The sequence below is a fragment of the Eleutherodactylus coqui genome, chromosome 5 (genome assembly GCF_035609145.1).
Source record: "Eleutherodactylus coqui strain aEleCoq1 chromosome 5, aEleCoq1.hap1, whole genome shotgun sequence".
In the NCBI taxonomy this organism is placed as follows: Eukaryota; Metazoa; Chordata; class Amphibia; order Anura; family Eleutherodactylidae; genus Eleutherodactylus; species Eleutherodactylus coqui.
This window is the reverse complement of record NC_089841.1, coordinates 42,453,558-42,477,959: the sequence shown is the minus strand read 5'-3', so window position 1 is coordinate 42,477,959 and position 24,402 is coordinate 42,453,558. Positions and strand designations below refer to the sequence as shown.

Below are 24,402 nucleotides of genomic sequence, written 5' to 3'. Positions count from 1 at the left end.
GAGCGCTGCGGGTTACGGGCAGTCCGGTTCTGGTCCCTGGTGCCCAGTACAGTGGCAGAGCACAGCGCCTGAACGGGTTACAGGTGTTTGTCAGTCTGGTCCTCGGCATAAATGTCCCTCACTACCGACTGGTGGGATAATCCTCCCAGCCTAAAAAATATGAGCAACACAAGTCCAGATGTTGGTCCTGTACCCAGTGCAGCAGCTCCACGGCTTAGGGTGTGTGCATCGCCAGCAGACAGACATTGCACATTTTCTTGGCCCTTTTCCTTCTACTGAAGCGACTAACTAGCTATCAGGTGAGTCTGCTACCTGCTGCCGCAGAATGGTAGGAGTGTGGCAAACATATACCTCCCATCCACTACAACTCCTACCATCCTGTCACAACACATTGGCGCAGATTTATTTATATTTGCATTTTATTTGCGAGTGTGAATCCAAAATATATTGCAGTAAGATGTGCCAAGTTTATGAATTGGCTCCCACATCTAAGTTCTTCTGAGCCCCAGAAAATGAAAACTACTATGTGACTCTCAATGCTTTTTGGTAAATTTTTTGGCATAAAACTTAATAAATCCACCGGTTCACTACTTGCCCCTCCCCCTCAAGATTAACATCCCCCACGTTAGTTTTAAAAGTGGAAAAAGTGGTAAAAAATGGAGAAGCCATTTTGCTGTGCGACAAAATTTGCTACTTTTTCCCATGAGAAAATTGGCACAAAGCCCTAATTCCTCCTACAGTATTCGGGAGGAAGGGGAGGGGCGGTAGTGTACTTGTTTGTTTGTTTTTTATTACTATATTGATACTATTTATTTAACCTCTTAATGCTATAAATTAAAAGGGTATTCCCACAATTGGTTCCCCAACCAATCCACGGGCTAGGTAATAAAAGTCTGGTGAATGTGAATCTAACAGCTGCTGGGGGAGTAACTAAAGTGGACGTGGTCACGCCTGGACTCTGGAGACTTTAGGGGCCCATAATGTCTTTCAAGTACAGTACTATAAATAAAGCAATGCTGTAAATTTGAGCGGCCCCCTTTACAGACTTTGCATTGGGACCCCACAGCTTGAAGTTATGCCTCCGACCACTATCTCTACAGTGTATACAGCAGTTATTGACAGCAGCATATACACAGATTGAGAATACTGAGAAGCCTCTGCAACCTTTCAGGTAATTCCCTCTAGTCCAAATGAAGGATGATGCAGCTAAGGTGAAGCAAACAGCCCTTAACAATAAAAATATTATCTGCAGGGGGCAGGAAGAGAAGGAAGTCTGTGAGGTGCAACTTCAGCCAATAGCTGCAGAGCAGGAAGTGATGTCAGAGAGTCAGCAATAACAGGTGCAACTTGAGCCAATAGCTACAGAACAGGAAGTGATGTCAGAGTGGCGGGTTGGCAGAACAGGAAGTCTGTGAGGTGCAACCTTAGCCAATAGCTGTAGAGCAGGAAGTGATGTCAGATAGGTGGGTGGGTAGAGCATGACTTCTATGAGGTGTAACTTCAGATAATAGTTCAAGGGCAGAAAGTGATGTCAGACAGGCGGCAAGAAGAGCAGGAAGTCTATAAGGTGCAACTGCTCTGCAGATATTAAGCTAATATCTGCAGAGCAAACAATGATGGTAGAGAGGGGTGGGATTTTTCAATAAGGCCCAATTACATGCAGCAGTAGTTGTGATTTTTGGTGGTATAAGAACATATAATGCACAGGGCACCTTGGAAATGTACATTTGAGGTGTTACCGTGCAAGAATTAACATCCTGATATGTCACATGACACTAGAAGTTCCAGTTTACTGATTTCGAAACTTTTCATAGAGTTATATATGTTTAACTCTTCATCATGTAATTGCAAAATAACTTTGTTCCATAAAGTTGTTTGTTGTTTCCCATAGTTCTCTGGATTCATTCTTAAGCTGCAGCTTTTGTAAGTATTAGTTGGGGATTTGCCAGAACGGGTTTTGTTTCCCGTCCTCGAATCTTCTCAGATTATCAAAAGCTACACAACAGTAGAGAATATTTTTATAAAGCTCAGAACCCGACACCTCGGAGGGCTGGATATTCCTGGAGGGCAAAATGGAGCCGAGAAAGTTACCCAAACCCATACATAAATGAGACCCGCACAGAAGCCTACAACAAGACGGGATCAGGGAAGGGACAGGGAGCAGGCGATGAATAAAGATTAGAGATGAGCGAACGTGTTCTTCCGAGCTTGATATTCGTGCGAATATTAGGGTGTTCGGGATGTTCGTTATTCGTAACGAACACCATGCGGTGTTCTGGTTACTTTCACTTCCTTCCCTGAGACGTTAGCGCGCTTTTCTGGCCAATTGAAAGACAGGGAAGGCATTACAACTTCCCCCTGTGACGTTCAAGCCCTATACCACCCCCCTGCTGTGAGTGACTGGGAAGATCAGGTGTCACCCGAACATAAAAGTCGGCCCCTCCCGCGGTTCGCCTCAGATGCCGTGTGATTTAGATGAGGGACAGTGCTGTTTGTACCGGAGCTGCTGTAGGGAAAGAATTGGTAGTTAGTGTAGGCTTCAAGACCCCCCAAAGGTCCTTATTAGGGCCACTGATAGCTGTGTGTTGGCTGCTGTTAGCAGTGGCAAATTTTTTTTTCTCAAAATCGCCTCTGCAGACCGTTGCACCTGGCATTAGGGACAGGAGTGTTAGGAGTGAGTGTAGCCTTCAAGAACCTCAACGGTCCTTTCTAGGGCCATATTTATCCGTGTGCAGTACTGTGCTGGCTGCTGTTAGCTGTGCTGCATTTTTTTTTGCTTCTCAAAATCGCTTCTGCAGAGCATTGCACCCTCCATTGATACTGCAGGGAAAGAATTGTATAGGCAGGGCCACAACACAGTTATTATTCATTGAATATATGCAGTGCTGCCTTTTGCTTGTAAAACAAGTGAAAATAATTCTATTTGTCCTGCCTCTGTCCGTCCTAAGGGCGGTGGACACGTGTCGGCTGCGTGTGACACCTTTAAAAATCATACGCACCCAGCTACGTTTTACTCCTGGCTTCGCCATTTGCTTTCCTTAATTGGGAAAAAAAATACCTGCTCTGCCACAGTTAATAACTCTGCTACCCTCACGTTCTGTGACACATTAGCAGGGACACAGCACAGTTATTAAACTTCTCATGTTCATAGAATATACGCAGTGCTGCCTTTTGGTGCCAAAAAACGGAAAATAATTCTATTTGTCCGGCCTCTGTCCGTCCTAAGGGCGGTGGACACGTGTCGGCTGCGTGTGACACCTTTAAAAATCATACGCACCCAGCTACGTTTTACTCCTGGCTTCGCCATTTGCTTTCCTTAATTGGGAAAAAAAATACCTGCTCTGCCACAGTTAATAACTCTGCTACCCTCACGTTCTGTGACACATTAGCAGGAAAACAGCACAGTTATTAAACTTCTCATGTTCATAGAATATACGCAGTGCTGCCTTTTGGTGCAAAAAAACGGAAAATAATTCTATTTGTCCTGCCTCTGTCCGTCCTAAGGGCGGTGGACACGTGTCGGCTGCGTGTGCAACCTGTAAAAATCAGACGCACCCAGCTACGTTTTACTCCTGGCTTCGCCATTTGCTTTCCTTAATTGGGAAAGAAAATACCTGCTCTGCCACAGTTAATAACTCTGCTACCCTCACGTTCTGTGACACATTAGCAGGAAAACAGCACAGTTATTAAACTTAGATTATACATTCACTAGAGGCAGTGGGGCCTTTCGTTTTCAAAAAAGGGAAAAAATTATATTTGGCCTGCAGTCTTGCGCCAATTTATTTCCTGCCTGTGAAATCAAATCACTGGTAATACAGCATGCTGAGGGGTAGGGGTAGGCCTAGAGGACGTGGACGCGGCCGAGGACGCGGAGGGCCAAGTCAGGGTGTGGGCACAGGCCAAGCTCCTGATCCAGGTGTGTCGCAGCCGACTGCTGCGCGATTAGGAGAGAGGCACGTTTCTGGCGTCCCCACATTCATCGCCCAATTAATGGGTCCACGCGGGAGACGGTTATTAGAAAATGAGCAGTGTGAGCAGGTCCTGTCCTGGATGGCAGAAAGTGCTTCGAGCAACCTATCGTCTACCCGCAGTTCTGCGCCGTCCACTGCTGCCAATCCGAATCCTCTGTCTGCTGCTTCTCCTTCCTCCCAGCCTCCTCACTCCACTACAATAACACCTGCTCAGGAGCGGGAGCACTCCCAGGAACTGTTCTCGGGCCCCTGCTTAGATTGGGCAGCAGCGGTTCCTCTCCCACCAGAGGAGTTTATCGTCACTGATGCCCAACCATTCGAAAGTTCCCGGGGTCCGGGGGAAGAGGCTGGGGACTTCCGCCAACTGTCTCAACAACTTTCTGTGGGTGAGGAGGACGATGACGATCAGACACAGTTGTCTTGCAGTGAGGTAGTAGTAAGGGCAGTAAGTCCGAGGGAGCAGCGCACAGAGGATTCGGAGGAAGAGCAGCAGGACGATGAGGTGACTGACCCCACCTGGTGTGCAACGCTTACTCAGGAGGACAGGTCTTCAGAGGGGGAGTCAAGGGCATCAGCAGGGCAGGTTGCAAGAGGCAGTGCGGTGGCCAGGGGTAGAGGCAGGGCCAGACCGAATAATCCACCAAGTGTTTCCCAAAGCGCCCCCTCGCGCCATGCCACCCTGCAGAGGCCGAGGTGCTCTAAGGTCTGGCAGTTTTTCACAGAGACGCCTGACGACCGACGAACAGTGGTGTGCAACCTTTGTCGCGCAAAGCTCAGCCGGGGAGCCAACACCAACAGCCTCACCACCACCACCATGCGCAGACATATGATGGCCAAGCACCCCGCAAGGTGGGACGAAGGCCGTTCAGCGCCTCCGGTTTGCACCCCTGCCTCTCCCCCTGTGCCCCAACCTGCCACTGAGATGCAACCCCCCTCTCAGGACACAGGCACTACCGTCTCCTGGCCTGCACCCACACCCTCACCTCCGCTGTCCTCGGCCCCATCCAGCAGTGTAGTTCAGCGCACCGTCCAGCCGTCGCTTGCGCAACTGTTGGAGCGCAAGCGCAAGTACGCCGCCACGCACCCGCACGCTCAAACGTTAACCGTCCGCATAGCAAAATTCATCAGCCTTGAGATGCTGCCGTATAGGGTTGTGGAAACGGAGTCCTTCAAAAGTATCATGGAGGCGGCGGCCCCGCGCTACTCAGTTCCCAGTCGCCACTACTTTTCCCGATGTGCCGTCCCAGCCCTGCACGACCACGTCTCCCGCAACATTGTACGCGCCCTCACCAACGCGGTTACTGCCACGGTCCACTTAACTACGGACACGTGGACAAGCACAGGCGGGCAGGGCCACTACATCTCCCTGACGGCACATTGGGTGAATTTAGTGGAGGCTGGGACAGAGTCAGAGCCTGGGACCGCTCACGTCCTACCCACCCCCAGAATTGCGGGCCCCAGCTCGGTGGTGGTATCTGCGGAGGTGTATGCTTCCTCCACTAAAGCACCCTCCTCCTCCTCCTCCTCCTCTGTCTCGCAATCAAGATGTGTTAGCAGCAGCATGTCGCCAGCAGTCGGTGTCGCGCGGTGTGGCAGCACAGCGGTGGGCAAGCGTCAGCAGGCCGTGCTGAAACTACTCAGCTTAGGCGATAAGAGGCACACGGCCCACGAACTGCTGCAGGGTCTGACACAGCAGACCGACCGCTGGCTTGCGCCGCTGAGCCTCCAACCGGGCATGGTCGTGTGTGACAACGGCCGTAACCTGGTGGCGGCTCTGCAGCTCGGCAGCCTCACGCACGTGCCATGCCTGGCCCACGTCTTTAATTTGGTGGTTCAGCGCTTTCTGAAAAGCTACCCACGCTTGTCAGACCTGCTCGTAAAGGCGCGCCGGCTCTGTGCACATTTTCGCAAGTCCCACACGGACGCTGCCACCCTGCGCACCCTGCAACATCACTTTAAGCTGCCAGTGCACCGACTGCTGTGCGACGTGCCCACACGGTGGAACTCTACGCTCCACATGTTGGCCAGGCTCTATGAACAACGTAGAGCTATAGTGGAATACCAACTCCAACATGGGCGGCGCAGTGGGAGTCAGCCTCCTCAATTCCTTTCAGAAGAGTGGGCCTGGTTGGCAGACATCTGCCATGTCCTTGGTAATTTTGAGGAGTCTACCCAGGTGGTGAGCGGCGATGCTACAATCATTAGCGTCACCATTCCTCTGCTATGCATCTTGAGAAATTCCCTGCAAACCATAAAGGCAGCTGCTTTGCGCTCGGAAACGGGGGCGGGGGAAGACAGTATGCCGCTGGATAGTCAGGGCACCCTCCTGTCTATTTCTCAGCGCGTACAGGAGGAGGAGGAGGAGCATGAGGAGGATGAGGAGGAGGGGGAAGAGACAGCTTGGGCCGCTGCTGACGGTACACCAGCTGATTGCCTGTCATCCTTTCAGCGTGTATGGCCTGAGGAGGAGGAGGAGGAGGAGGAGGAGGATCCTTAAAGTGATCTTCCTAGTGACGACAGCCATGTGTTGCGTACAGGTACCCTGGCACACATGGCTGACTTCATGTTAGGATGCCTTTCTCGTGACCCTCGCGTTGCACGCATTCTGGCCAAGACGGATTACTGGGTGTACACACTGCTCGATCCACGGTATAAGGAGAACCTGCCCACTCTGATTCCCGAAGAGGAAAGGGGTTCGAGAGTGTTGCTATACCACAGGACACTTGCGGACAAGCTGATGGTAAAATTCCCAGCCGACAGCGCTAGTGGCAGAAGGCGCAGTACCGAGGGCAAGGTAGCAGGGGATGTGCGTAGATCGAGCAGCATGTACATCCCAGGCAGTGCAACAGTCTTTAAGGGCCTGGCCAGCTTTATGGCTCCCCACCAAGACTGTGTCACCGCTCTCCAGTCACGGCTGAGTCGGCGGGAGCACTGTAAAAGGATGGTGAGGGAGTACGTAGCGGATCGCACGACCATCCTTGGTGACGCCTCTGCCCCCTACAACTACTGGGTGTCGAAGCTGGACACGTGGCCTGAACTCGCGCTGTATGCCCTGGAGGTGCTTTCTTGTCCTGGAGCTAGCGTCTTGTCGGAGAGGGTGTTTAGTGCGGCTGGGGGAATCATCACAGATAAGCGTACCCGCCTGTCAACCGACAGTGCCGACAGGCTAACACTCATCAAGATGAACAAAGGCTGGATTTCGCCAGACTTCTGTTCTCCACCAGCGGACAGCAGCGATACGTAAGCAATACGTAGGCTGCACCCGCGGATGGAAGCTACGTTCTCTCTCACCATCCAAAACGGGGACATTTCTGCTTCATCAATCTGTGTCTAATATTCCTCCTCCTCCTCCTGCTCCTCCTCCTGAAACCTCACGTAATCACGCTGAACGGGCAATTTTTCTTAGGGCCACAAGGCTCACTCAAATAATTTTTCTGAACAATTTTTATAAGTTTCAATGCGCTTAAAAGCGTTGGAACTTTAACTTGAACCAATTTTTCGTTACACTGGGCTGCCTCCAGGCCTAGTTACCACTTAAGCCACATTAACCAAAGCGATTAATGGGTTTCACCTGCCCTCTTGGCTGGCCATGGCCAATTTTTTGGATGCACATTAGTACTGTTGATACAGCAATTTTTGTGGGCCCTCGCCTACAGTGTAATCAAATTAATTTTTAGCCCACCTGCATTACAGCTGACGTTACCTCAGCTGTGTTGGGCAATGCAATGGGATATTTTTATGTACCGCCGGTGGGTTCCAGGGAGCCACCCATGCTGTAGGTGCACACGGAGTTTTTAATACATGTGTCCACTTCTAAAGAACCCCAGTCTGACTGGGGCATGCAGTGTGGGCCGAAGCCCACCTGTATTACGCACGACATTACTACCTCAGCTGTGTTGGGCAATGCAATGGGATATTTCTATGTACCGCCAGTGGCTTCCTGGCACCCACCCAGGCAGTGGGTCCACAGGGAGTTTAACCTACATGTGTCCACTTGTAAAGAGCCCCGGTCAGACTGGGGCATGCAGTGTGGGCCGAAGCCCACCTGTATTACGCACGACATTACTACCTCAGCTGTGTTGGGCAATGCAATGGGATATTTCTATGTACCGCCGGTGGCTTCCTGGCACCCACCCATGCTGTGGGTCCACAGGGAATTATAAATGCATCTGTTTCCACTTATAAAGAAACCCAGTCTGACTGGGGCATGCAGTGTGGGCCGAAACCCACCTGCATTAACCCTTTCCAGTCCACTGTGTGACCTGTGAAGACATTAGGGTTTAAGGCTGTACAGCTCCGTTGTTGGTAGACGTCCGTCGGGGTTCTCTTACTGTATATTGCCAGCCTCTCTGCTGTCGGAGCCTATCCTACGTGTCAGCTCATGCAGTACTGGCTTTAGCCAGCATATAGCGCCGTTGTATAACGGCAGAAAAAGAGTAAGCCCCCTAGGAAAACCATATACAAATTGGATTGGAAAGGGTTAAGCACAACATTACTACCTCAGCTGTGTTGGGCAATGCAATGGGATATTTCTATGTACCGCCGGTGGCTTCCTGGCACCCACCCATGCTGTAGGTGCACACGGAGTTTTTACTACATCTGTACACTTATAAAGAACCCCAGTCTAACTGGGGCATGTAGTGTGGGCCGAAGCCCACCTGCATTATGCACGACATTACTACCTCAGCTGTGTTGGGCAATGCAATGGGATATTTCTGTGTACCGCCGGTGGGTTCCAGGGAGCCACCCATGCTGTGGGTCAACAGGGACTTCACAATAGGGAGTTGTACCTGCCTGTGTCTATGAATTAAAAAGCCCGGTCTGACTGGGGCATGCAGACACCTTGACAGAATGAATAGTGTGTGGCACATAGGTTCCCCATTGCTATGCCCACGTGTGCAGCTCCTGATGGCGGTGGCACAGTATTCTATTTCTCATTGCTTCTGTACAGCATTGTGGGCTATCGCTCCACCACTTTTAAAGAGGGTCGCTGCCTAGCCGTGCCAACCTCTGCAGTGTGTGCCTGCGGTCCCTCGTCATGGCAGACGCAATTCTAAATAGACATGAGCGTGGTGTGGCATGAGGGCAGCTGAAGGCTGCCCAGGGACACTTTGGTGTGCACTGTGGGGGGGAGGGGGTGCGGTTGGGCAGCATGTAACCCAGGAGAAGTGTCAGTGGAGTGTCATGCAGGCAGTGATTGTGCTTTGTTGGAGGTAGTGTGGTGCTTAGCAAAGGTATGCCATGCTAATGAGGGCTTTTCAGAAGTAAAAGTTGTTGGGAGGGGGGGGCCACTCTTGCCGGTATTGTGGCTTAATAGTGGGACCTGTGAACTTGAGATGCAGCCCAACATGTAGCCCCTCGCCTGCCCTATCCGTCACTGTGTCATTCCCATCACTTTCTTGAATTGCCCAGATTTTCACACATGAAAACCTTAGCGAGCATCGGCGAAATACAAAAATGCTCTGGTCGCCCATTGACTTCAATGGGGTTCGTTGTTCGAAACGAACCCTCGAGCATCGCGGGAAGTTCGTTCCGAATAACGAACACCCGAACATTTTGGTGTTCGCTCATCTCTAATAAAGATCACATAGATTGCATCTGTTTCCTTGCTCCTTGGCTTCCTTCCAGTGTTCCCTGGTGTTTGGTAACAGCTCAAAATGTGATAGAAAGTTCTTGAAATTGCATGTTCACAAACTTTGTTTTCACAGGGATTATGTTTTATTTCTTTCCGTCTGACTGTGTAAAGACAAATGATAAAATATTCCAGTTTCTGGAGTGGCCACTAGATGTCAGCACTACCCTCAGACCAGTAATGAAGGGACATCTCATTTTACAGCCTACAGTAAAACTGTTATCAGCGATAGATAAGATAGATAGTTTTAAAATTCTAATCTTTCTATCTATCGTATCTATCGCTGATAACAGTTTTACTGTAGGCTGTAAAATGAGATGTCCCTTCATTACTGGTCTGAGGGTAGTGCTGACATCTAGTGGCCAGTCTAGTAACAGTAATTGGGTCGTTTCTGATCACTTTCCTTCTTGTCTTCATCATCATTAATACATACCATAGCATTTCTATAGAAAATAGAAAAACATATAGATGATAGATAGCATTTAGTTTTACTGTAGGCTGTAAAATGAGATATAGATAGATAGATAGAAATTTAATCGATCTATATCTCATTTTACAGCCTACAGTAAAACTGAATGTTATCTATCATCTATATATCTTACTATTTTCTAGAGGAATGCTATTGTATGTATTAACGATGATGAAGACAAGAAAGAAGTTGATCAGAAACAACCCAATTCCCTTACTAGATTGGCCACTAGATGTCAGCACTATCCTCAGACCAGTAATGAAGGGGCATCTCATTTTACAGCCTACAGTAAAACTGAATGTTATCTTTCTACATTCTAGAGGAGCGCTATGTATTAATGATGATGAAGACAAGAAGGAAGTTGATCAGAAACAACCGGATCCTGACAGCGGATGTCCAAAACCAGAGCCCCCAGAACACGCACTATTCGTGGTAAGTCCTTCCTCTCTGTACTGTGGGGTCTGTGATGGAGATCAGTGAGGACTGCGGAGAAGTATATTCTGCTATACAGTGACTTTATAATGGTATCTCTTGTGTCTTAGTGATCCGTTGATTCCTTATTTCTACCACAGAACCACAAAATAAACTACACTATGATCTATGTTATCCACTGCGTTTCCCCGTAACTCTCTGTAGATACTTTTTGCTGTGTTGGAGAAGGTTCGCACGCCGTTCACTACTTCTACCCTGGTCTATTGACAGCTACATTTTATTTTCTAATATTTTTGCCTTTTATGTTCTCTTTTACTGTTAGTTTAGAGAAACGTGAAAAACAGACACTTTCTCTATTTAATAGGTCTATAAATTGAGATCAACTAACATGATAAAACGGGTTTGACGGGATGTGATATAGCTGTGTTGTTTCTGGTTATGGGCCATGAATAACGAAAGAGCTGAAGAGTTATTTATATTGCTACTTTATTGTCTGACAATGTGCCTCAATGACTTACAGAATAGACAGACAGACAGAGGGGATATAAAAAGTCCAGATTTATTTCCGCCTTCAGTGGGAGCCGTCATCTGTACAATTCCATCGAGAAACAAACTTTTAGGGTAAAAAAAAATCAAACTAAAATAATGTGGTTGCATAAGTGTTCACACCCTCTTACATTCGGGGGTGCGGTTGTGTTCAGGATTAGCCAATCATATGTAAACCCATGATAAATAGTCAGCGCTCCGCTGCCATTCTTTACAGGGATGCTGATTTCCACCATATAAAGTTCAACTCTTCTAGGAGGATTTTCCTGATATTTTCTTAGTTGGTCCATGAAGATCCTACAAAACATCAAAGGGATCTGATTGTCAGAAGGTGTCGGTCAGGAGAAGGAGACCAAAGAAAATAGGTAGCGGTGACAGCATAGAAGGTGCAAATAAAACGTTTCTTTATTCCTTCATAGTTTACATGCAAGGAGGAATAAAGACACGTTTTATTTGCACCTTCTATGCTGTCACCGCTACCTATTTTCTGTGGATGAAGTGGACCCTGGGATCGGATACTTTTGGTGACTGGGCATCATAAACCTGTCCTACCATATTATGGTGAGGAAGCTGTGCTGCTAGCAAACGTCTGTTCTTTGACAGGAGAAGGGGGCCAAGACATCTCCAAGGCATCACATGTACCATGGGGCACAGTGAAGACGTCAGCAAGAAGAGGATTACATTTGGCACAGCAGTAACATACTAACATAGTATGTAAGGCCGAATGAAGACAATGTCCATCTAGTCCAGCCTGTCTATTCTCCTTGTTGATCCAGAGGAAGGCAAAAAAAACCAAGAGGCGGGAGCCAATTAGCCCATTTGGGGGAAAATTCCTCCCTAATGGCAATCAGACTAATCCCTGGATCAACCCCTAATAGTTCCTACCTGCCTGTATACCCGGATTAACAATTAACCTAAGATTTATATCCTGTAATATTCTTCCCCTCTGGAAAGACATCAAGTCCCCTTTTTAAACTCCTCTATGGATTTTGCCATCACCACATCCTCAGGCAGAGAGTTCCACATCTAACTGCTCTTACAGTAAAGAACCCCTTTCTATGTTGGTGATGAAACCTGCTTTCTTCTAGACGTAGCGGATGTCCTGTTGTTACCGTAGCAGTCCTGGGTATAAACAGATCCTGGGAGAGATCCTTGTATCGTTCCCTCATGTATTTATACAGAGTTATTTGGTCGCCCCTTAGCCGTCTTTATTCCAGGGTAAATAATCCCAGTTTTGATGCCTCTCTGGGTATTCCAGTCCCGTCATTCCATGTATTAGTTTAGTTGCCCTTCTTTGAACCCCCTCCAACACTGTAACATCTTTCCTGAGCACCAGTGACCAGAACTGTACACAGTATTCCATGTGAGGCCTGACAAGTGCCTTATATAATGGAAGGATAATGTTCTCGTCCCTCGCCCCTATACCTCTTTTAATGCACCCCAAGACTTTATTAGCTTTTGCAGCAGCTGACTGGCATTGATTGCTCCAGTTTAATCTATAATCCACTAGTACCCCCAGGTTTTTTTCCATATCACTTTTTCCTAGTGGTACCCCACTAAGTGTATATTGGTCACATCCGTTTTTGCTGCCTATGTGCATAACCTTACATTTATCAACATTGAACGTCATTTGCCATTTTTCTGCCCAAGCCCCCAGCTTATCTAGGTCCGTTTGTAGCCGTACATTGTCCTCTGTTGGTGACAATGGTGACATTAACAAGAATTGGACATCCCTCAAAACTAATGAAAAGACCAGAAGAACATTGGTCCGGGTGGCTGAAAAGAGGCCAACAGCAACATTAAAGGAGCTGCAGGAGTTTCTGGCATTTATTGGTTGCGTAGTGCATGTGACAACCATCTCCCATGTTCTTCATATGTCTGGGCTGTGGGTAGGGGGGCAAGACGGAAGCTTTTTCTAACAAGGAAGAACATCCAAGCCTGGCTATGTTTTGCCAAAACCTCCATCAAGTCTGCCAGAAGTTTGTGGGAGAGCGTGTTATGTCTGATGAGACCAAGGGGGAATGTTTTGGCCCTAATTCCAGAAGGTATGTTTGGCACAAAGCCAACCATGCACATCACCAAAAGACCACCGTACCCGCAGTGCAGCTGGTGGAAGAGGCATTATGCTTTGGGGCTGTTTTTCTAATGCTATAACTGGGGCTTTAGTCAAGGTGGAGGAAGTAAGAATTATTCCAAATATCAGACCATTTTGGCACAAAACCTTCAGGCCTCGGCTAAAAGCTGAAGATGAAGAGGAATTTCACCTTTTAGCACAACAATGCCCCAAAGCAAACCTCCAAATCACCAAGAGAATGGCTTCACCAGAAGAAGATCACAGTATTGGAATGCCCCAGCCAGAGCCCAGACCTGAATCCCATTGAACATCTGTGGGATGAACTGAAGAGGGCGCTACACACGAGAGGCCTTTGCATTCTGAGAGGTTTTGAACACTTTTGCAAGGAAGAGTTGGCAAAGATTACGAAGTCAAGATGTGCCCCGCTGATAGACAGCTAGAATGAATGCTGTCATAAAGTCAAAGGGAACATCGACAAAGTGCATTTATGCAACCGCATTATTTTAGGTTTCCACCTTAAAAGATTTTCAGGTGGAAATAAATCTGAAATGATTCATCTTTGTTGACAAAAACCTGACATCTCAACAAGGGTGTGTAGACTTTTTAAACCCACTATCAATAGACAGATAGATAAGTACAGCACCAGAACCAAGCTCATAACACAAATACAGCATCATAACCAAGCTCGGTACATAAGTAGAGCCCCAGAATCAAGCTCTGCACATACAGCATCAGAACCAAGCTCTATACGTACAGCCCCTGAATCAAGTTCAGTACATAAATACAGCACCAGAACAAAGCTCATAATAGAAATACAGCACCAGAACAGTTTAGTGAATAAATACAGCACCAGAACCAAGCTCAGTACATAAATCCAGTACCAGAACCAAGTTCAATACATAAATACAGTAGAAGAACTAATCAATTTTATTTTAACGGTGCCAAAAGATGATTCATGTAGCTTGATAAGATCCTGCCGGATGTAAGAAGAAGAGCATGTGGCCGGGCAAACCTAAGAGGTATGATTGCCCACAGCCGACATCTACCAGCTGCTGCCCCCCATACAAGCTGATGGCAGCAGCACTGGTTACATATAGGTAAGGCAGCCTTGAGGTCCACACCTTTTTACCTGCAGGAGATAAGATGCTGCCTGAAGTGTCTGGAGAGGACAGTGTAATAAACATGCTGTCTGTGGAGACATATATCATCAGCTCTATAGCATGTGTAGCAACAGGAGGATTTGGGGATTCTTGTTGCTGTTGGTGAACAGTCCAGAAAGGGTTAAAACATTAATATCGGGCTAAGGATAATTATCTGGTGGAGATTGTATTCTGGTAATTGCTATTTTCCTGTCGGTTCTCCTTTAAGAAGGCGACATATAATATAAATATAATATAATGTGCTGCGAGTGAAGTAATCTGCGGCTCTCTCCGCTCAGAATGAGAAGAACTGGTACTCTGTGGCCGAGGAGATCCAAGTCATCTGCTTCTCCGGTTATGAACTTTCCGGGTTTCAGTTCCTAAGATGTCTTCCAGATGGTACTTGGAAACAAGAGCACGTGGAGTGTGTCAGTAAGTAGGCAAGGAATTTACTGCACTCATTTATATGGAAATGTGGCCCCGGGTATATAAGACTCGTCCTGCTTATACGCGCCGCGTTTAATAAGCCGCCATCTCAGAGCAGCTTGAAAGTGATGGATTTACAGTGTGGAGGAAAAGACATCTCGACAGGCAACGCATAAAATGCAGGTGATGGATAGAAGAACTCAACCACTCATCGGCCCTGTGACTAGTTACTTCAAAGTAGTGTGTGATAATTATGTAGCAGAGCTGAGTATGTCATTTGGTACAATTCATTCTCATATCGCAATATATTATCTGTGGCCTTACATGGGACTGCAAGCACAATTATGCAAACCCAGCTGAGAATATAAAGAATGCGTGTGATGGCACATTGATAGACTCATTAGAAGATAGCATTGGTGGAGATTGATGAACTCAGAACCCACCTGGGATGAGCCACGCTGTAGGGTGCAAAAGGTTTTTCAGAGATACCCAGGGTTGACCTGAAGCACCAATGATATGAATGGTACGTTATGAAATACACTGGGCTGCTGATTACATGAAACCCAGAACATGACGACTCATGAATGTATTACCATTGGAGAGTCTGACCTACTTTATGATGGTTTCCATGTAACAACATAGAGCTGTACTGTAGTGTAAAGTATAGAGAAAGGACAGAGAAACAGCATCCGGTAAGTCAGGAGGTGGATATCAGTCTACCCTGATATGAGGTCGCTGCACGCTATCACTGTATATTTCTGTATTTCTCCCCCTCAGGAACGACGTGCCCCCGCCCATCGAGCACCGATGATGTATCGATCTTCCCATTCAAGTCGGAATATAAAGTCCGGGAAGTGATTCAATTAAGCTGTCCATCCGGATTTGCAGTCACTGGTGAAAATCGTTACACGTGCGGAAGTGATTATGAATGGAGTCCAACTATCCAAGGGGAACTCAGCTGCGAAAAAGGTTCAACTTCTTACATTGTTTATAGGGTCTTATAGACATACTACATGTGAGCCTGAGGCAGAAAGGCAGTGAATTGATTTGGGAGCAACAGTGACTGCAGCAGCTCTCCCCTCCTCTAGAAATGGACAGTGACTGCAGTAGTTCTCCCCTCCTCTAGGAGGAGACAGTGACTGCAGCAGCTCTCCCTCCTCTAGGAGTACACAGTAACTTCTGCAGCTCTCCCTTCCTCTAGAAATGGACAGTGACTGCAGTAGCTGTCCTCTCCTCTAGGAGGAGACAGTGATTGCAGCAGCTCCCCCCTCCCCTTGGAGGAGACAGTGACTGCAGCAGCTCCACCGTCCCCTAGGAGGAGACAGTGACTGCAGCAGCTCCACCCTCCCCTAGGATGAGACAGTAACTGCAGCAGCTCCCCCCTCCCCTAGGATGAGACAGTGACTGCAGCAGCTCCCCCCTCCCCTAGGAGGAGACAGTGACTGCAGCAGCTCCCCCCACCCATAGGAGGAGACAGTGACTGCAGCAGCTCCCCCCTCCTCTACTATCAGACAGTGACTGCAGCAGCTCTTCCCTCCTCTACTATCAGACAGTGACTATTGCAAGTCTGCCCTTCTCTACTATCAGACAGTGACTGCAGCAGTTCTCTCCTCCTCTAGCACAGCGGGAAGCACAGGAATACACAGTAACTTCTGCAGCTCTCCCTTCCTCTAGAAATGGACAGTGACTGCAGTAGCTCTCACCTCCTCTAGAAATGGACAGTGACTGCAGCAGCTCCCCCGTCCCCTAGGAGTAGACAGTGACTGCAGCAGCTCCCCCCTCCCCTAGAAGGAGACAGTGACTGCAGCAGTTCCCCTCTTCCCTAGGAGGAGACAGTGACTGCAGCAGCTCTCCCCTCCTCTACTATCAGACAGTGACTGCAGCAGCTCTCCCCTCCTCTACTATCAGACAGTGACTGCAGCAGCTCCTCCCTCCTCTACTATCAGACAGTGACTGCAGCAGCTCCCCCCTCCTCTACTATCAGACAGTGACTGCAGCAGCTCCCCCCTCCTCTACTATCAGACAGTGACTGCAGCAGCTCCTCCCCCCTCTACTATCAGACAGTGACTGCAGCAGCTCTCCCCTCCTCTTCTATCAGACAGTGACTATTGCAAATCTGCCCTCCTCTACTATGAGACAGTGACTGCAGCAGTTCTCTCCTCCTCTAGCACAGCCGGAAGCCTCAGCAGGATCTCATGTCACATCTGATAATTGTGCCTTCCTTTATTTAGCACAAGAAAAGGCATCTCAAGGAGACTGTGGCCCGGGAGAAAAGCAAGTGGGTTCTCAGTGTGTCTGCATGTCACCTGCTAAGGATTGTGGGTAAGGAGTCCAAGGCTGCAGCATGGAGATACTGTATTAGTGCCTCTGGCATGTCATGTAGTATACATATGTCTATGACATGGAACTATCCTACAGTACTAGTCATTTCAGGCTGGCAAGTCTGTTCATAGTGAACGCCATATTTACTAAACCCCTCCCCTTTATCCTTATACTGTCACAAACATCAGTCAATATTTTCCTGCACTTTCTTGTAAATGGTGTCAAGTACAATCTCCCGTTGTCCAGCAGTATGCACCATGTTGGTGAATATTGCACATTGCATGTCTTCCAACCGTCCCTGAGCCAGCAGGAAAGTCCCCAATTTTGGGTGCTGTCCCAGGAGCATGACACATGCGCTGATTCCAACTGTATCTGTATCCCCAAAATGTAGATATAGTTGAATACAATGGTAGATCAGGGAAACGTCCGCTCCCTGCTCCACCATTCATATTGTGAACCCTGTCGTCCGTGGTGTGTATGTGCCAATGATGACATCAGTGAACATATACAGGCTGAGAGCCCCAAAGCCAATGGAACACAATGGAGAGGTACCTCTTGGCCAAGCACACACACCTGATCTGAGTAGCAAAATTGGGGCTGGCATGGTTTGGGGAAGAGTGTTGACGATGTGCTCAGGTTCTCTCTTGCTCAGCTAGGTCAAAAAGGTGGTTTAGGGGGTTTAGGGAGGGGAAAGGAGGCACCAAACACTGAAGGAATCAGGGTTATTAGTAGTGTGAGGGGGTCACTGATAGGCACTATTACTGTGAGGGGCTACAGAGGGGCACTATTACTGTAAGGGAATCAGTAAAGAGCACTATCACTGTGATGGGGTCTCTGAGGCCACCAGTATTGAGAAAAGGTCAATGAGGGGCACTATTACTGTGAGGTGCCACTGAAGAACACTATTACTGTGAGGGGCCACTGAGGGGCAATATTTCTGTGAGTAAGTCAAGGAGGGGCACTGTTACTGTGAGGTGCCACTGAAGAACACTATTACTGTGAAAAGCCGCTAAAGGGCACTATTACTGTGAGGGGCCACTGAGGGGCACTATTTCTGTGAGTAGGTCAAGGAGGGGCACTGTTACTGTGAGGAGGTCACTAAGGGGCACTATTATCATGAAGGGGCCAACAAGGGGCGCTATTACTGTAAGGGTGTCACTGGGGACACTATTACTGCAAGAAGATTACTGAGGGGAAATATTACTGTGAGAGCGTCATGAAGAGGCACTATTATTGTTAGGGAGTCACTAGGGGTACTATCATTGTGAGGATGTTGCTAAGGCAAACTATTACTGTAAGGGAGTCAGTGAGGGGCACTATTACTATGAGAGGATCACTGAAGGGCACTATTACTGTAAGGGAGTCAGTGAGGGGCACTATTACTATGAGAGGATCACCGAAGGGCACTATTTCTGTAAGGGAGTCAGTAAGGGGCACTATTACTATGAGAGGATCACTGAAGGGCACTATTACTGTAAGAGAGTCAGTGAGGGGCACTATTACTATGAGAGGATCACTGAAGGGCACTATTACTGTAAGGGAGTCAGTGAGGGGCACTATTACTTTGTGAGGATCACTGAAGGGCACTATTACTGTAAGGGAGTCAGTGAGGGGCACTATTACTATGAGAGGATCACCGAAGGGCACTATTTCTGTAAGGGAGTCAGTAAGGGGCACTATTACTATGAGAGGATCACTGAAGGGCACTATTACTGTAAGAGAGTCAGTGAGGGGCACTATTACTATGAGAGGATCACTGAAGGGCACTATTACTGTAAGGGAGTCAGTGAGGGGCACTATTACTTTGTGAGGATCACTGAAGGGCACTATTACTGTAAGGGAGTCAGTGAGGGGCACTATTACTATGAGAGGATCACCGAAGGGCACTATTACTGTAAGAGAGTCAGTGAGGGGCACTATTACTATGAGAGGATCACTGAAGGGCACTATTACTGTAAGAGAGTCAGTGAGGGGCACTATTACTATGAGAGGATCACTGAAGGGCACTATTACTGTAAGGGAGTCAGTGAGGGGCACTATTACTATGAGAGGATCACTGAAGGGCACTATTACTGTAAGGGAGTCAGTGAGGGGCACTATTACTATAAGAGGATCACTGAAGGGCACTATTACTGTAAGGGAGTCAGTGAGGGGCACTATTACTATGAGAGGATCACTGAAGGGCACTATTACTGTAAGGGAGTCAGTGAGGGGCACTATTACTATGAGAGGATCACCGAAGGGCACTATTACTGTAAGGGAGTCAGTGAGGGGCACTATTACTATGAGAGGATCACCGAAGGGCCCTATTACTGTAAGGGAGTCAGTGAGGGGCACTATTACTATGAGAGGATCACCGAAGGGCACTATTACTGTAAGGGAGTCAGTAAGGGGCACTATTACTATGAGAGGATCACTGAAGGGCACTATTACTGTAAGGGAGTCAGTGAGGGGCACTATTACTTTGTGAGGTCACAAAGGGTGTGGCTTAATTTAAATGAAGTGTAAATGGAGTCTAACCTGTAGGCTTTCTTTTTTATGGCTTCTATGTCTTGTCTTGTCTTAATACCTGATGAGGAAGGGTTGACAAGTGCAGCATATTGAGGCATTCTGTTGTACAGCAGTTCTTTGCTTATCCCAACTACTCATTGTCAGTAAATAGCTGTGATATTGAGTGTGAGGGTCATACTTGGGTTTCCTTCCTCTTTTAGACACCATACAGAAGATGTCTGCGTTTACGATGAAGGGGTCGATAACAACGTCACTATGTCGCAGTGTCGATTCTTGGCTGAGCGTTGTCAGGGAACCAAAAATCTTCAATTCTTAAATAACGGCGCCTGCCAAGCTGTCAACCTCAACTGGGCGCGAGACCGAAAATCTCTGTCGGCAAAGAGCACAAAGAGAGATCCTTGTGGATACGACTTCTGCTACGACTGGGAGCGATGCTCAGGTATTATGCTGACTGATCTGCTGTATCAGTGATAAAAGCTGCCATCTACTGCAATGCGGGACATTCATACAACACAATGCCATCTGCAGTAGCTTGTTGGTGGATGTCAACATATATAACAGTGTGTTCATGTGTAAATGTCACTTATCAGTAGGTGCCCTTGCCCCAAGGCCAGGAGCACCCCTACCATGAGGAAACCTGAGAGTGCTGCCTCAGGCGGCAGTCTGCCGGACCTCAGAGGGGCAGCAGGTTGCCAGCCAGCTGGTAATTATTTTTTACCAGCCATTAATGGGCGGTTAAAGATAACTGCCAGCTGGCCAGGCAGCAACCTCACAAGTAGTTCACTCATCTAGCCTATAGTTCCCGTCCACATGCAGATGCCTGGGTGAGAGGTCAGGGGTCACAGACTCAACAGCAGCAGCTGACGGAGGACCGTAGCTGCTGGCTGGGTTGCTGCAGGGGACACTATTACTACTGGGACCACTATGGGGCAGGCACACTTTTATTACTGGGGCCATTATGGGGGTCACTAATACTACAAAAGCCACGAGCGAGGGACACTATTACTACTGGGACCACTAAGGGGGACATTTACTACTGAGGCCACTACTGGGGTCACTATTACTCTGTCACTTCAGACAAGTCTCAATGGCTCAAATATGTGTTGAGTATCTTGTGTATTGGCGCTCTCAATGCCTGTAGAATGAGTGGGATTTTTTTGTGGGTGGCGGGTGGCAGAGGGCATTTCACACTTCACCTCAGGCAGTATAAAGGCTTGTGGTACCCCTTCATATCCAGGGCCAACTTAAAGAGAGTGGGGCTCCCCAACTTCCCCATTCAGAACTGCACAGAGGGGGAGGTCACGCGCATAAGCTAACTGACTTATGTTGTAGTTTAAAGGGGTAGTCCCAAGATTGAAACTATCCCTACAGTGGGTGTCTGGAATCTCGGACTCCCAGCAGTCAGGAGAACTAGGGTCATGTGTGTCCCCCCGCCATAAGTTGCGGCAGCCGAGCATGCATGCCGCCTCTACATTCATCTCTATGGGACAGCCAGATATCACAAAGCTATGTACTTGGCTTCTCTTTAGTGGGGTTCCCAGCGGCTGGATCCGAACCAATCAGATGATTATACCCATACCTAAAGAATACATTTAAATCTTTGGAACCCTTTAACCCCTTAATGATGCGGCCAATTTTCATCTCCACTTTTCAAAAGCCATAACTTTTTTATTTGTTCATCAACATGGCCGTATGAGGGTTTGTTTTTTGCGTTGCAGGCTGTAGTTTTTATTGGTATCACATTTTTTGTAGAGCATGGAGCAAAAACATAAATTCTGCAATTTTTCTTACAGCATTAATCATGCAGCATAAATTACATGATGTTTTTTTCTGCAGGTCGGTACGATTGCTATACCAAAATTATTATATATATATATATTTTTTTTTTTTTAAGTTTTTTCCACTTTTTTTTGTTTTTATCGCTGTGTTCGAAGTCGCATAACTTTATTTTTTCATGGACAGAGCTCGATGTGGTATTGTTTTTTCTGTAATGAGCTGTAGTTTTTTACAGGTACCATTCTGGGGTACATATGTCTTTTTTATCATTTTCATTCAAATGAGCCAAAAAAGCATTTGGTTCAGTTTTTTCCCCATTGTTTGTCATGGAGGTAAAAAGTGTGTTCAATTTATTCTGAAAGATGTTACGGATGCGATAATACCAAACATATTTTTTTTTTCAATTTTTACTGTTTTTTTTTAAGTTTTTAAATTATTTTTTTTAATCTAAAGAAAGGGAAAGTGCACCAAAAAGAATTTTTTAAATTACTTTTTTATGTTCCTGTAGGGGACTTGAACCAGTGATGCTATGATCACTCTGACAATACACTGCAGTACTTCTGACTGTAATGCAGTATCTGTTCTTTTACTGATCACAGGCCATGGTCTGGCATCCAGTTGCCATGGCAACCCATTGGACCCCCATGATTACATGGCGGAGGGCCAATGACGTCACAGAGGAAGCACCCTCCTACTGTGAACCCTTTCCATGCTGCGATCAACATTGATCATGGCATGTAAGGGGTTAACAGCAGGGATCAGTGTCCTCACCCATCCTCGCCGTTGCAGTGAGAGTCCAGCTGTCAAAAACAACTGACTTCCGATGTAGATGGCACTGGCTCCGCTTCTGAGCTCACGCCATCCATAGGATATAAGTGTATATCCATTTGTGAGAACTGCCTCCCAGCCAGGACGTAGAGAAGGGGTTAACACTGTTGTCTGAAAATTTAAACTAATCTCTGCAGTGGGTGTCTGACCTTTTGGATCCCTGGCTATCATGAAAACTGGGGACTTGTGTCCCCCCCCCCCCCCCCCCCATCCCTCATCCCCCATCCGAATGTGGCAGCGTCCAAGCATGGAGACTGCCTCTTCAATAATTTCTATGGGACTCCTGGAGATTGCAGAGTGATGTACTCGGCTTCTCATCAGTGGGGGTCCCAGGGGTTGAACCCAAACCCATCAGACACTTATCCCCATCCTATCCTAGGGAATATGTTTCAATATTCTTCAGGACCCCTTTAAGTATTTTGCAACTCCCATCAACTATATCTCCACCTCATCCCTTCCTCCTAGAGCCCTTTTACATGGGATTAGCTGTTGGGTGCAGATGCTCTACAGGTTGTCCTAGTGATCATCGTTCTGGTACTTTTTAACAGGAGCGATCATCAGTCAGTGAATGGAGGTTGGGCCGGCCGGGGATCATTCAGGCCCACCTCCATTCACATTAAACAGGCAGTTGCTGATAGATGAACAACTGCCTGTTTACACGGACGATCCGTCATTTAGTGTTCTGCATGCAGAAGGACTGAACGACGACCAAAAAGCGAAGCTGGAATCTGAACGATTTATCAGCCCATGTAAAAGAATACTCAGAGATGTTACCTGAAATATGGCGGTCACACAAAACAGCATCATGCATTGCATATGGCCTCCAATGATTTAGAGACAGGGATCAGGAATCAGGCTGTCCATCAGGGATGTACAACCTGGGGGAGGGGGTGGGGACAGGTGAACTATGATGCTGTTCTATGTGGCCCCCAGCTGTCTCTGAGACCCCCCTATCTGAATTCTCTTCTCTATTTTCCAGTTCTGTAACTTTCTCAGATTCTTGGCGTCTTCTATACATCCGCTCCGTCTTTGGATCCCATAGACTGAGACTTTTTATTTTTATTTCTTCACAGATGCTCAATGTTTTTGCCTTCTCCCTTCTCAGTGCCCCGAGAACAAGGAACAGCTGTTCTGCATCAAGACGGGATCTTCTGGGAGGCAGAGAACCGTCAACCTCTGCTCACTGGGAGCCATAAAGTGCACAAAGCTGAAGGCTGAGATGATGCACGATGGCGCATGTGCCCAGTAATACACCTATAAGTACAGTCAGAAAATAAAATATCTAGTTATAGATGATGAGAGGAGGATGTCCACCTCCAAGATCACCCAAGATCTCCACTTCATACAGGGTGCAGTCAATAAGACGGATCCAGCACTATATCTCACCACTGGTCTCCTATATGGAAATAACAATAGTGCACTTGAATAGGAAGTCATGTATGCACTACATGATGGTATGGTGCACGGGCCCCTGGGGGCCCCAGAACTTGGATTACAATTTTTTTGTTGTGGCCCTTGCAAGAGAGAGAGTAAAACCCAATTGCAGAGTTGAAGAGTAGCATGTGAGAAGCAGGAATCCAATTACCGCATCTCTCTAAGTTCTGCAGGACCGCTGCTATGACTGAAGTAAGGAAAGTGTACTAGAAGTGGCCTCCTTCTGCTACGATAGGGGCAGATCACCCAGGACGTCATCCATCATCATCTGTATTCAGGTACCGATCGAGATTGAGAGTCCCTGGAATGAATACAGGTCCACCAACAGCTCCATGCATGTATCATAGCAGAAGGAGGCCACTTCTAGTCCGCTTTCCTTACTTCAGTCATAGCAACGGTCCCACGGCACTTAGAGGGACGCGGCAAGCGGATTTCTGCTTCTCACATGCTACTCTACAACTTTGCAGTTGCATTTTACAGTCTCTCTCTACAAGGGCCACAACACAAAACTGTAATCCATGTTCCAGGGCCCCCAGGGTCTGGTGCCCCATACCATCATGTAGCACATCCATGGCTTCCTATTCAAGTACACTATTGTTATTTCACTCTAGGACACAAATACTGAGATATAAGCGCTGGATCCGGCTTTCTGACTACGTTCTGCATAGGATAGATGTCAGCTTACACAAATGCCACAACTGAATTGTGATCTGCAGGCACTTGGAATTCTCCATATTACTCACATTTAAAGGGGTTTTCTGACCTTTAAAAAAATCTGCCCCGGAGCAGTGTAAAAAAAAAAATCATCATTTTTCAGCCTTCCGTTGTGCCTCTGGTCCGCA

At 47.4% G+C, this 24,402-nt stretch overlaps 1 protein-coding gene across 1 annotated transcript in view; it reads left to right on the top strand.

Moving 5' to 3' along the window:
- Positions 1-23,511, top strand: part of C6 (complement C6) — a 66,365-nt gene extending 42,854 nt beyond the window's left edge. The window contains exons 12-17 of the mRNA XM_066601829.1: positions 10,393-10,504; positions 14,563-14,695; positions 15,467-15,658; positions 16,921-17,011; positions 19,723-19,961; positions 23,200-23,511. Of these exons, the coding sequence (XP_066457926.1) occupies positions 10,393-10,504; positions 14,563-14,695; positions 15,467-15,658; positions 16,921-17,011; positions 19,723-19,961; positions 23,200-23,375 (943 nt within the window). The 3' untranslated portion in view covers positions 23,376-23,511. The remainder of the gene's footprint in view (positions 1-10,392; positions 10,505-14,562; positions 14,696-15,466; positions 15,659-16,920; positions 17,012-19,722; positions 19,962-23,199) is intronic.
- Positions 23,512-24,402: the final 891 nt, after the last annotated feature.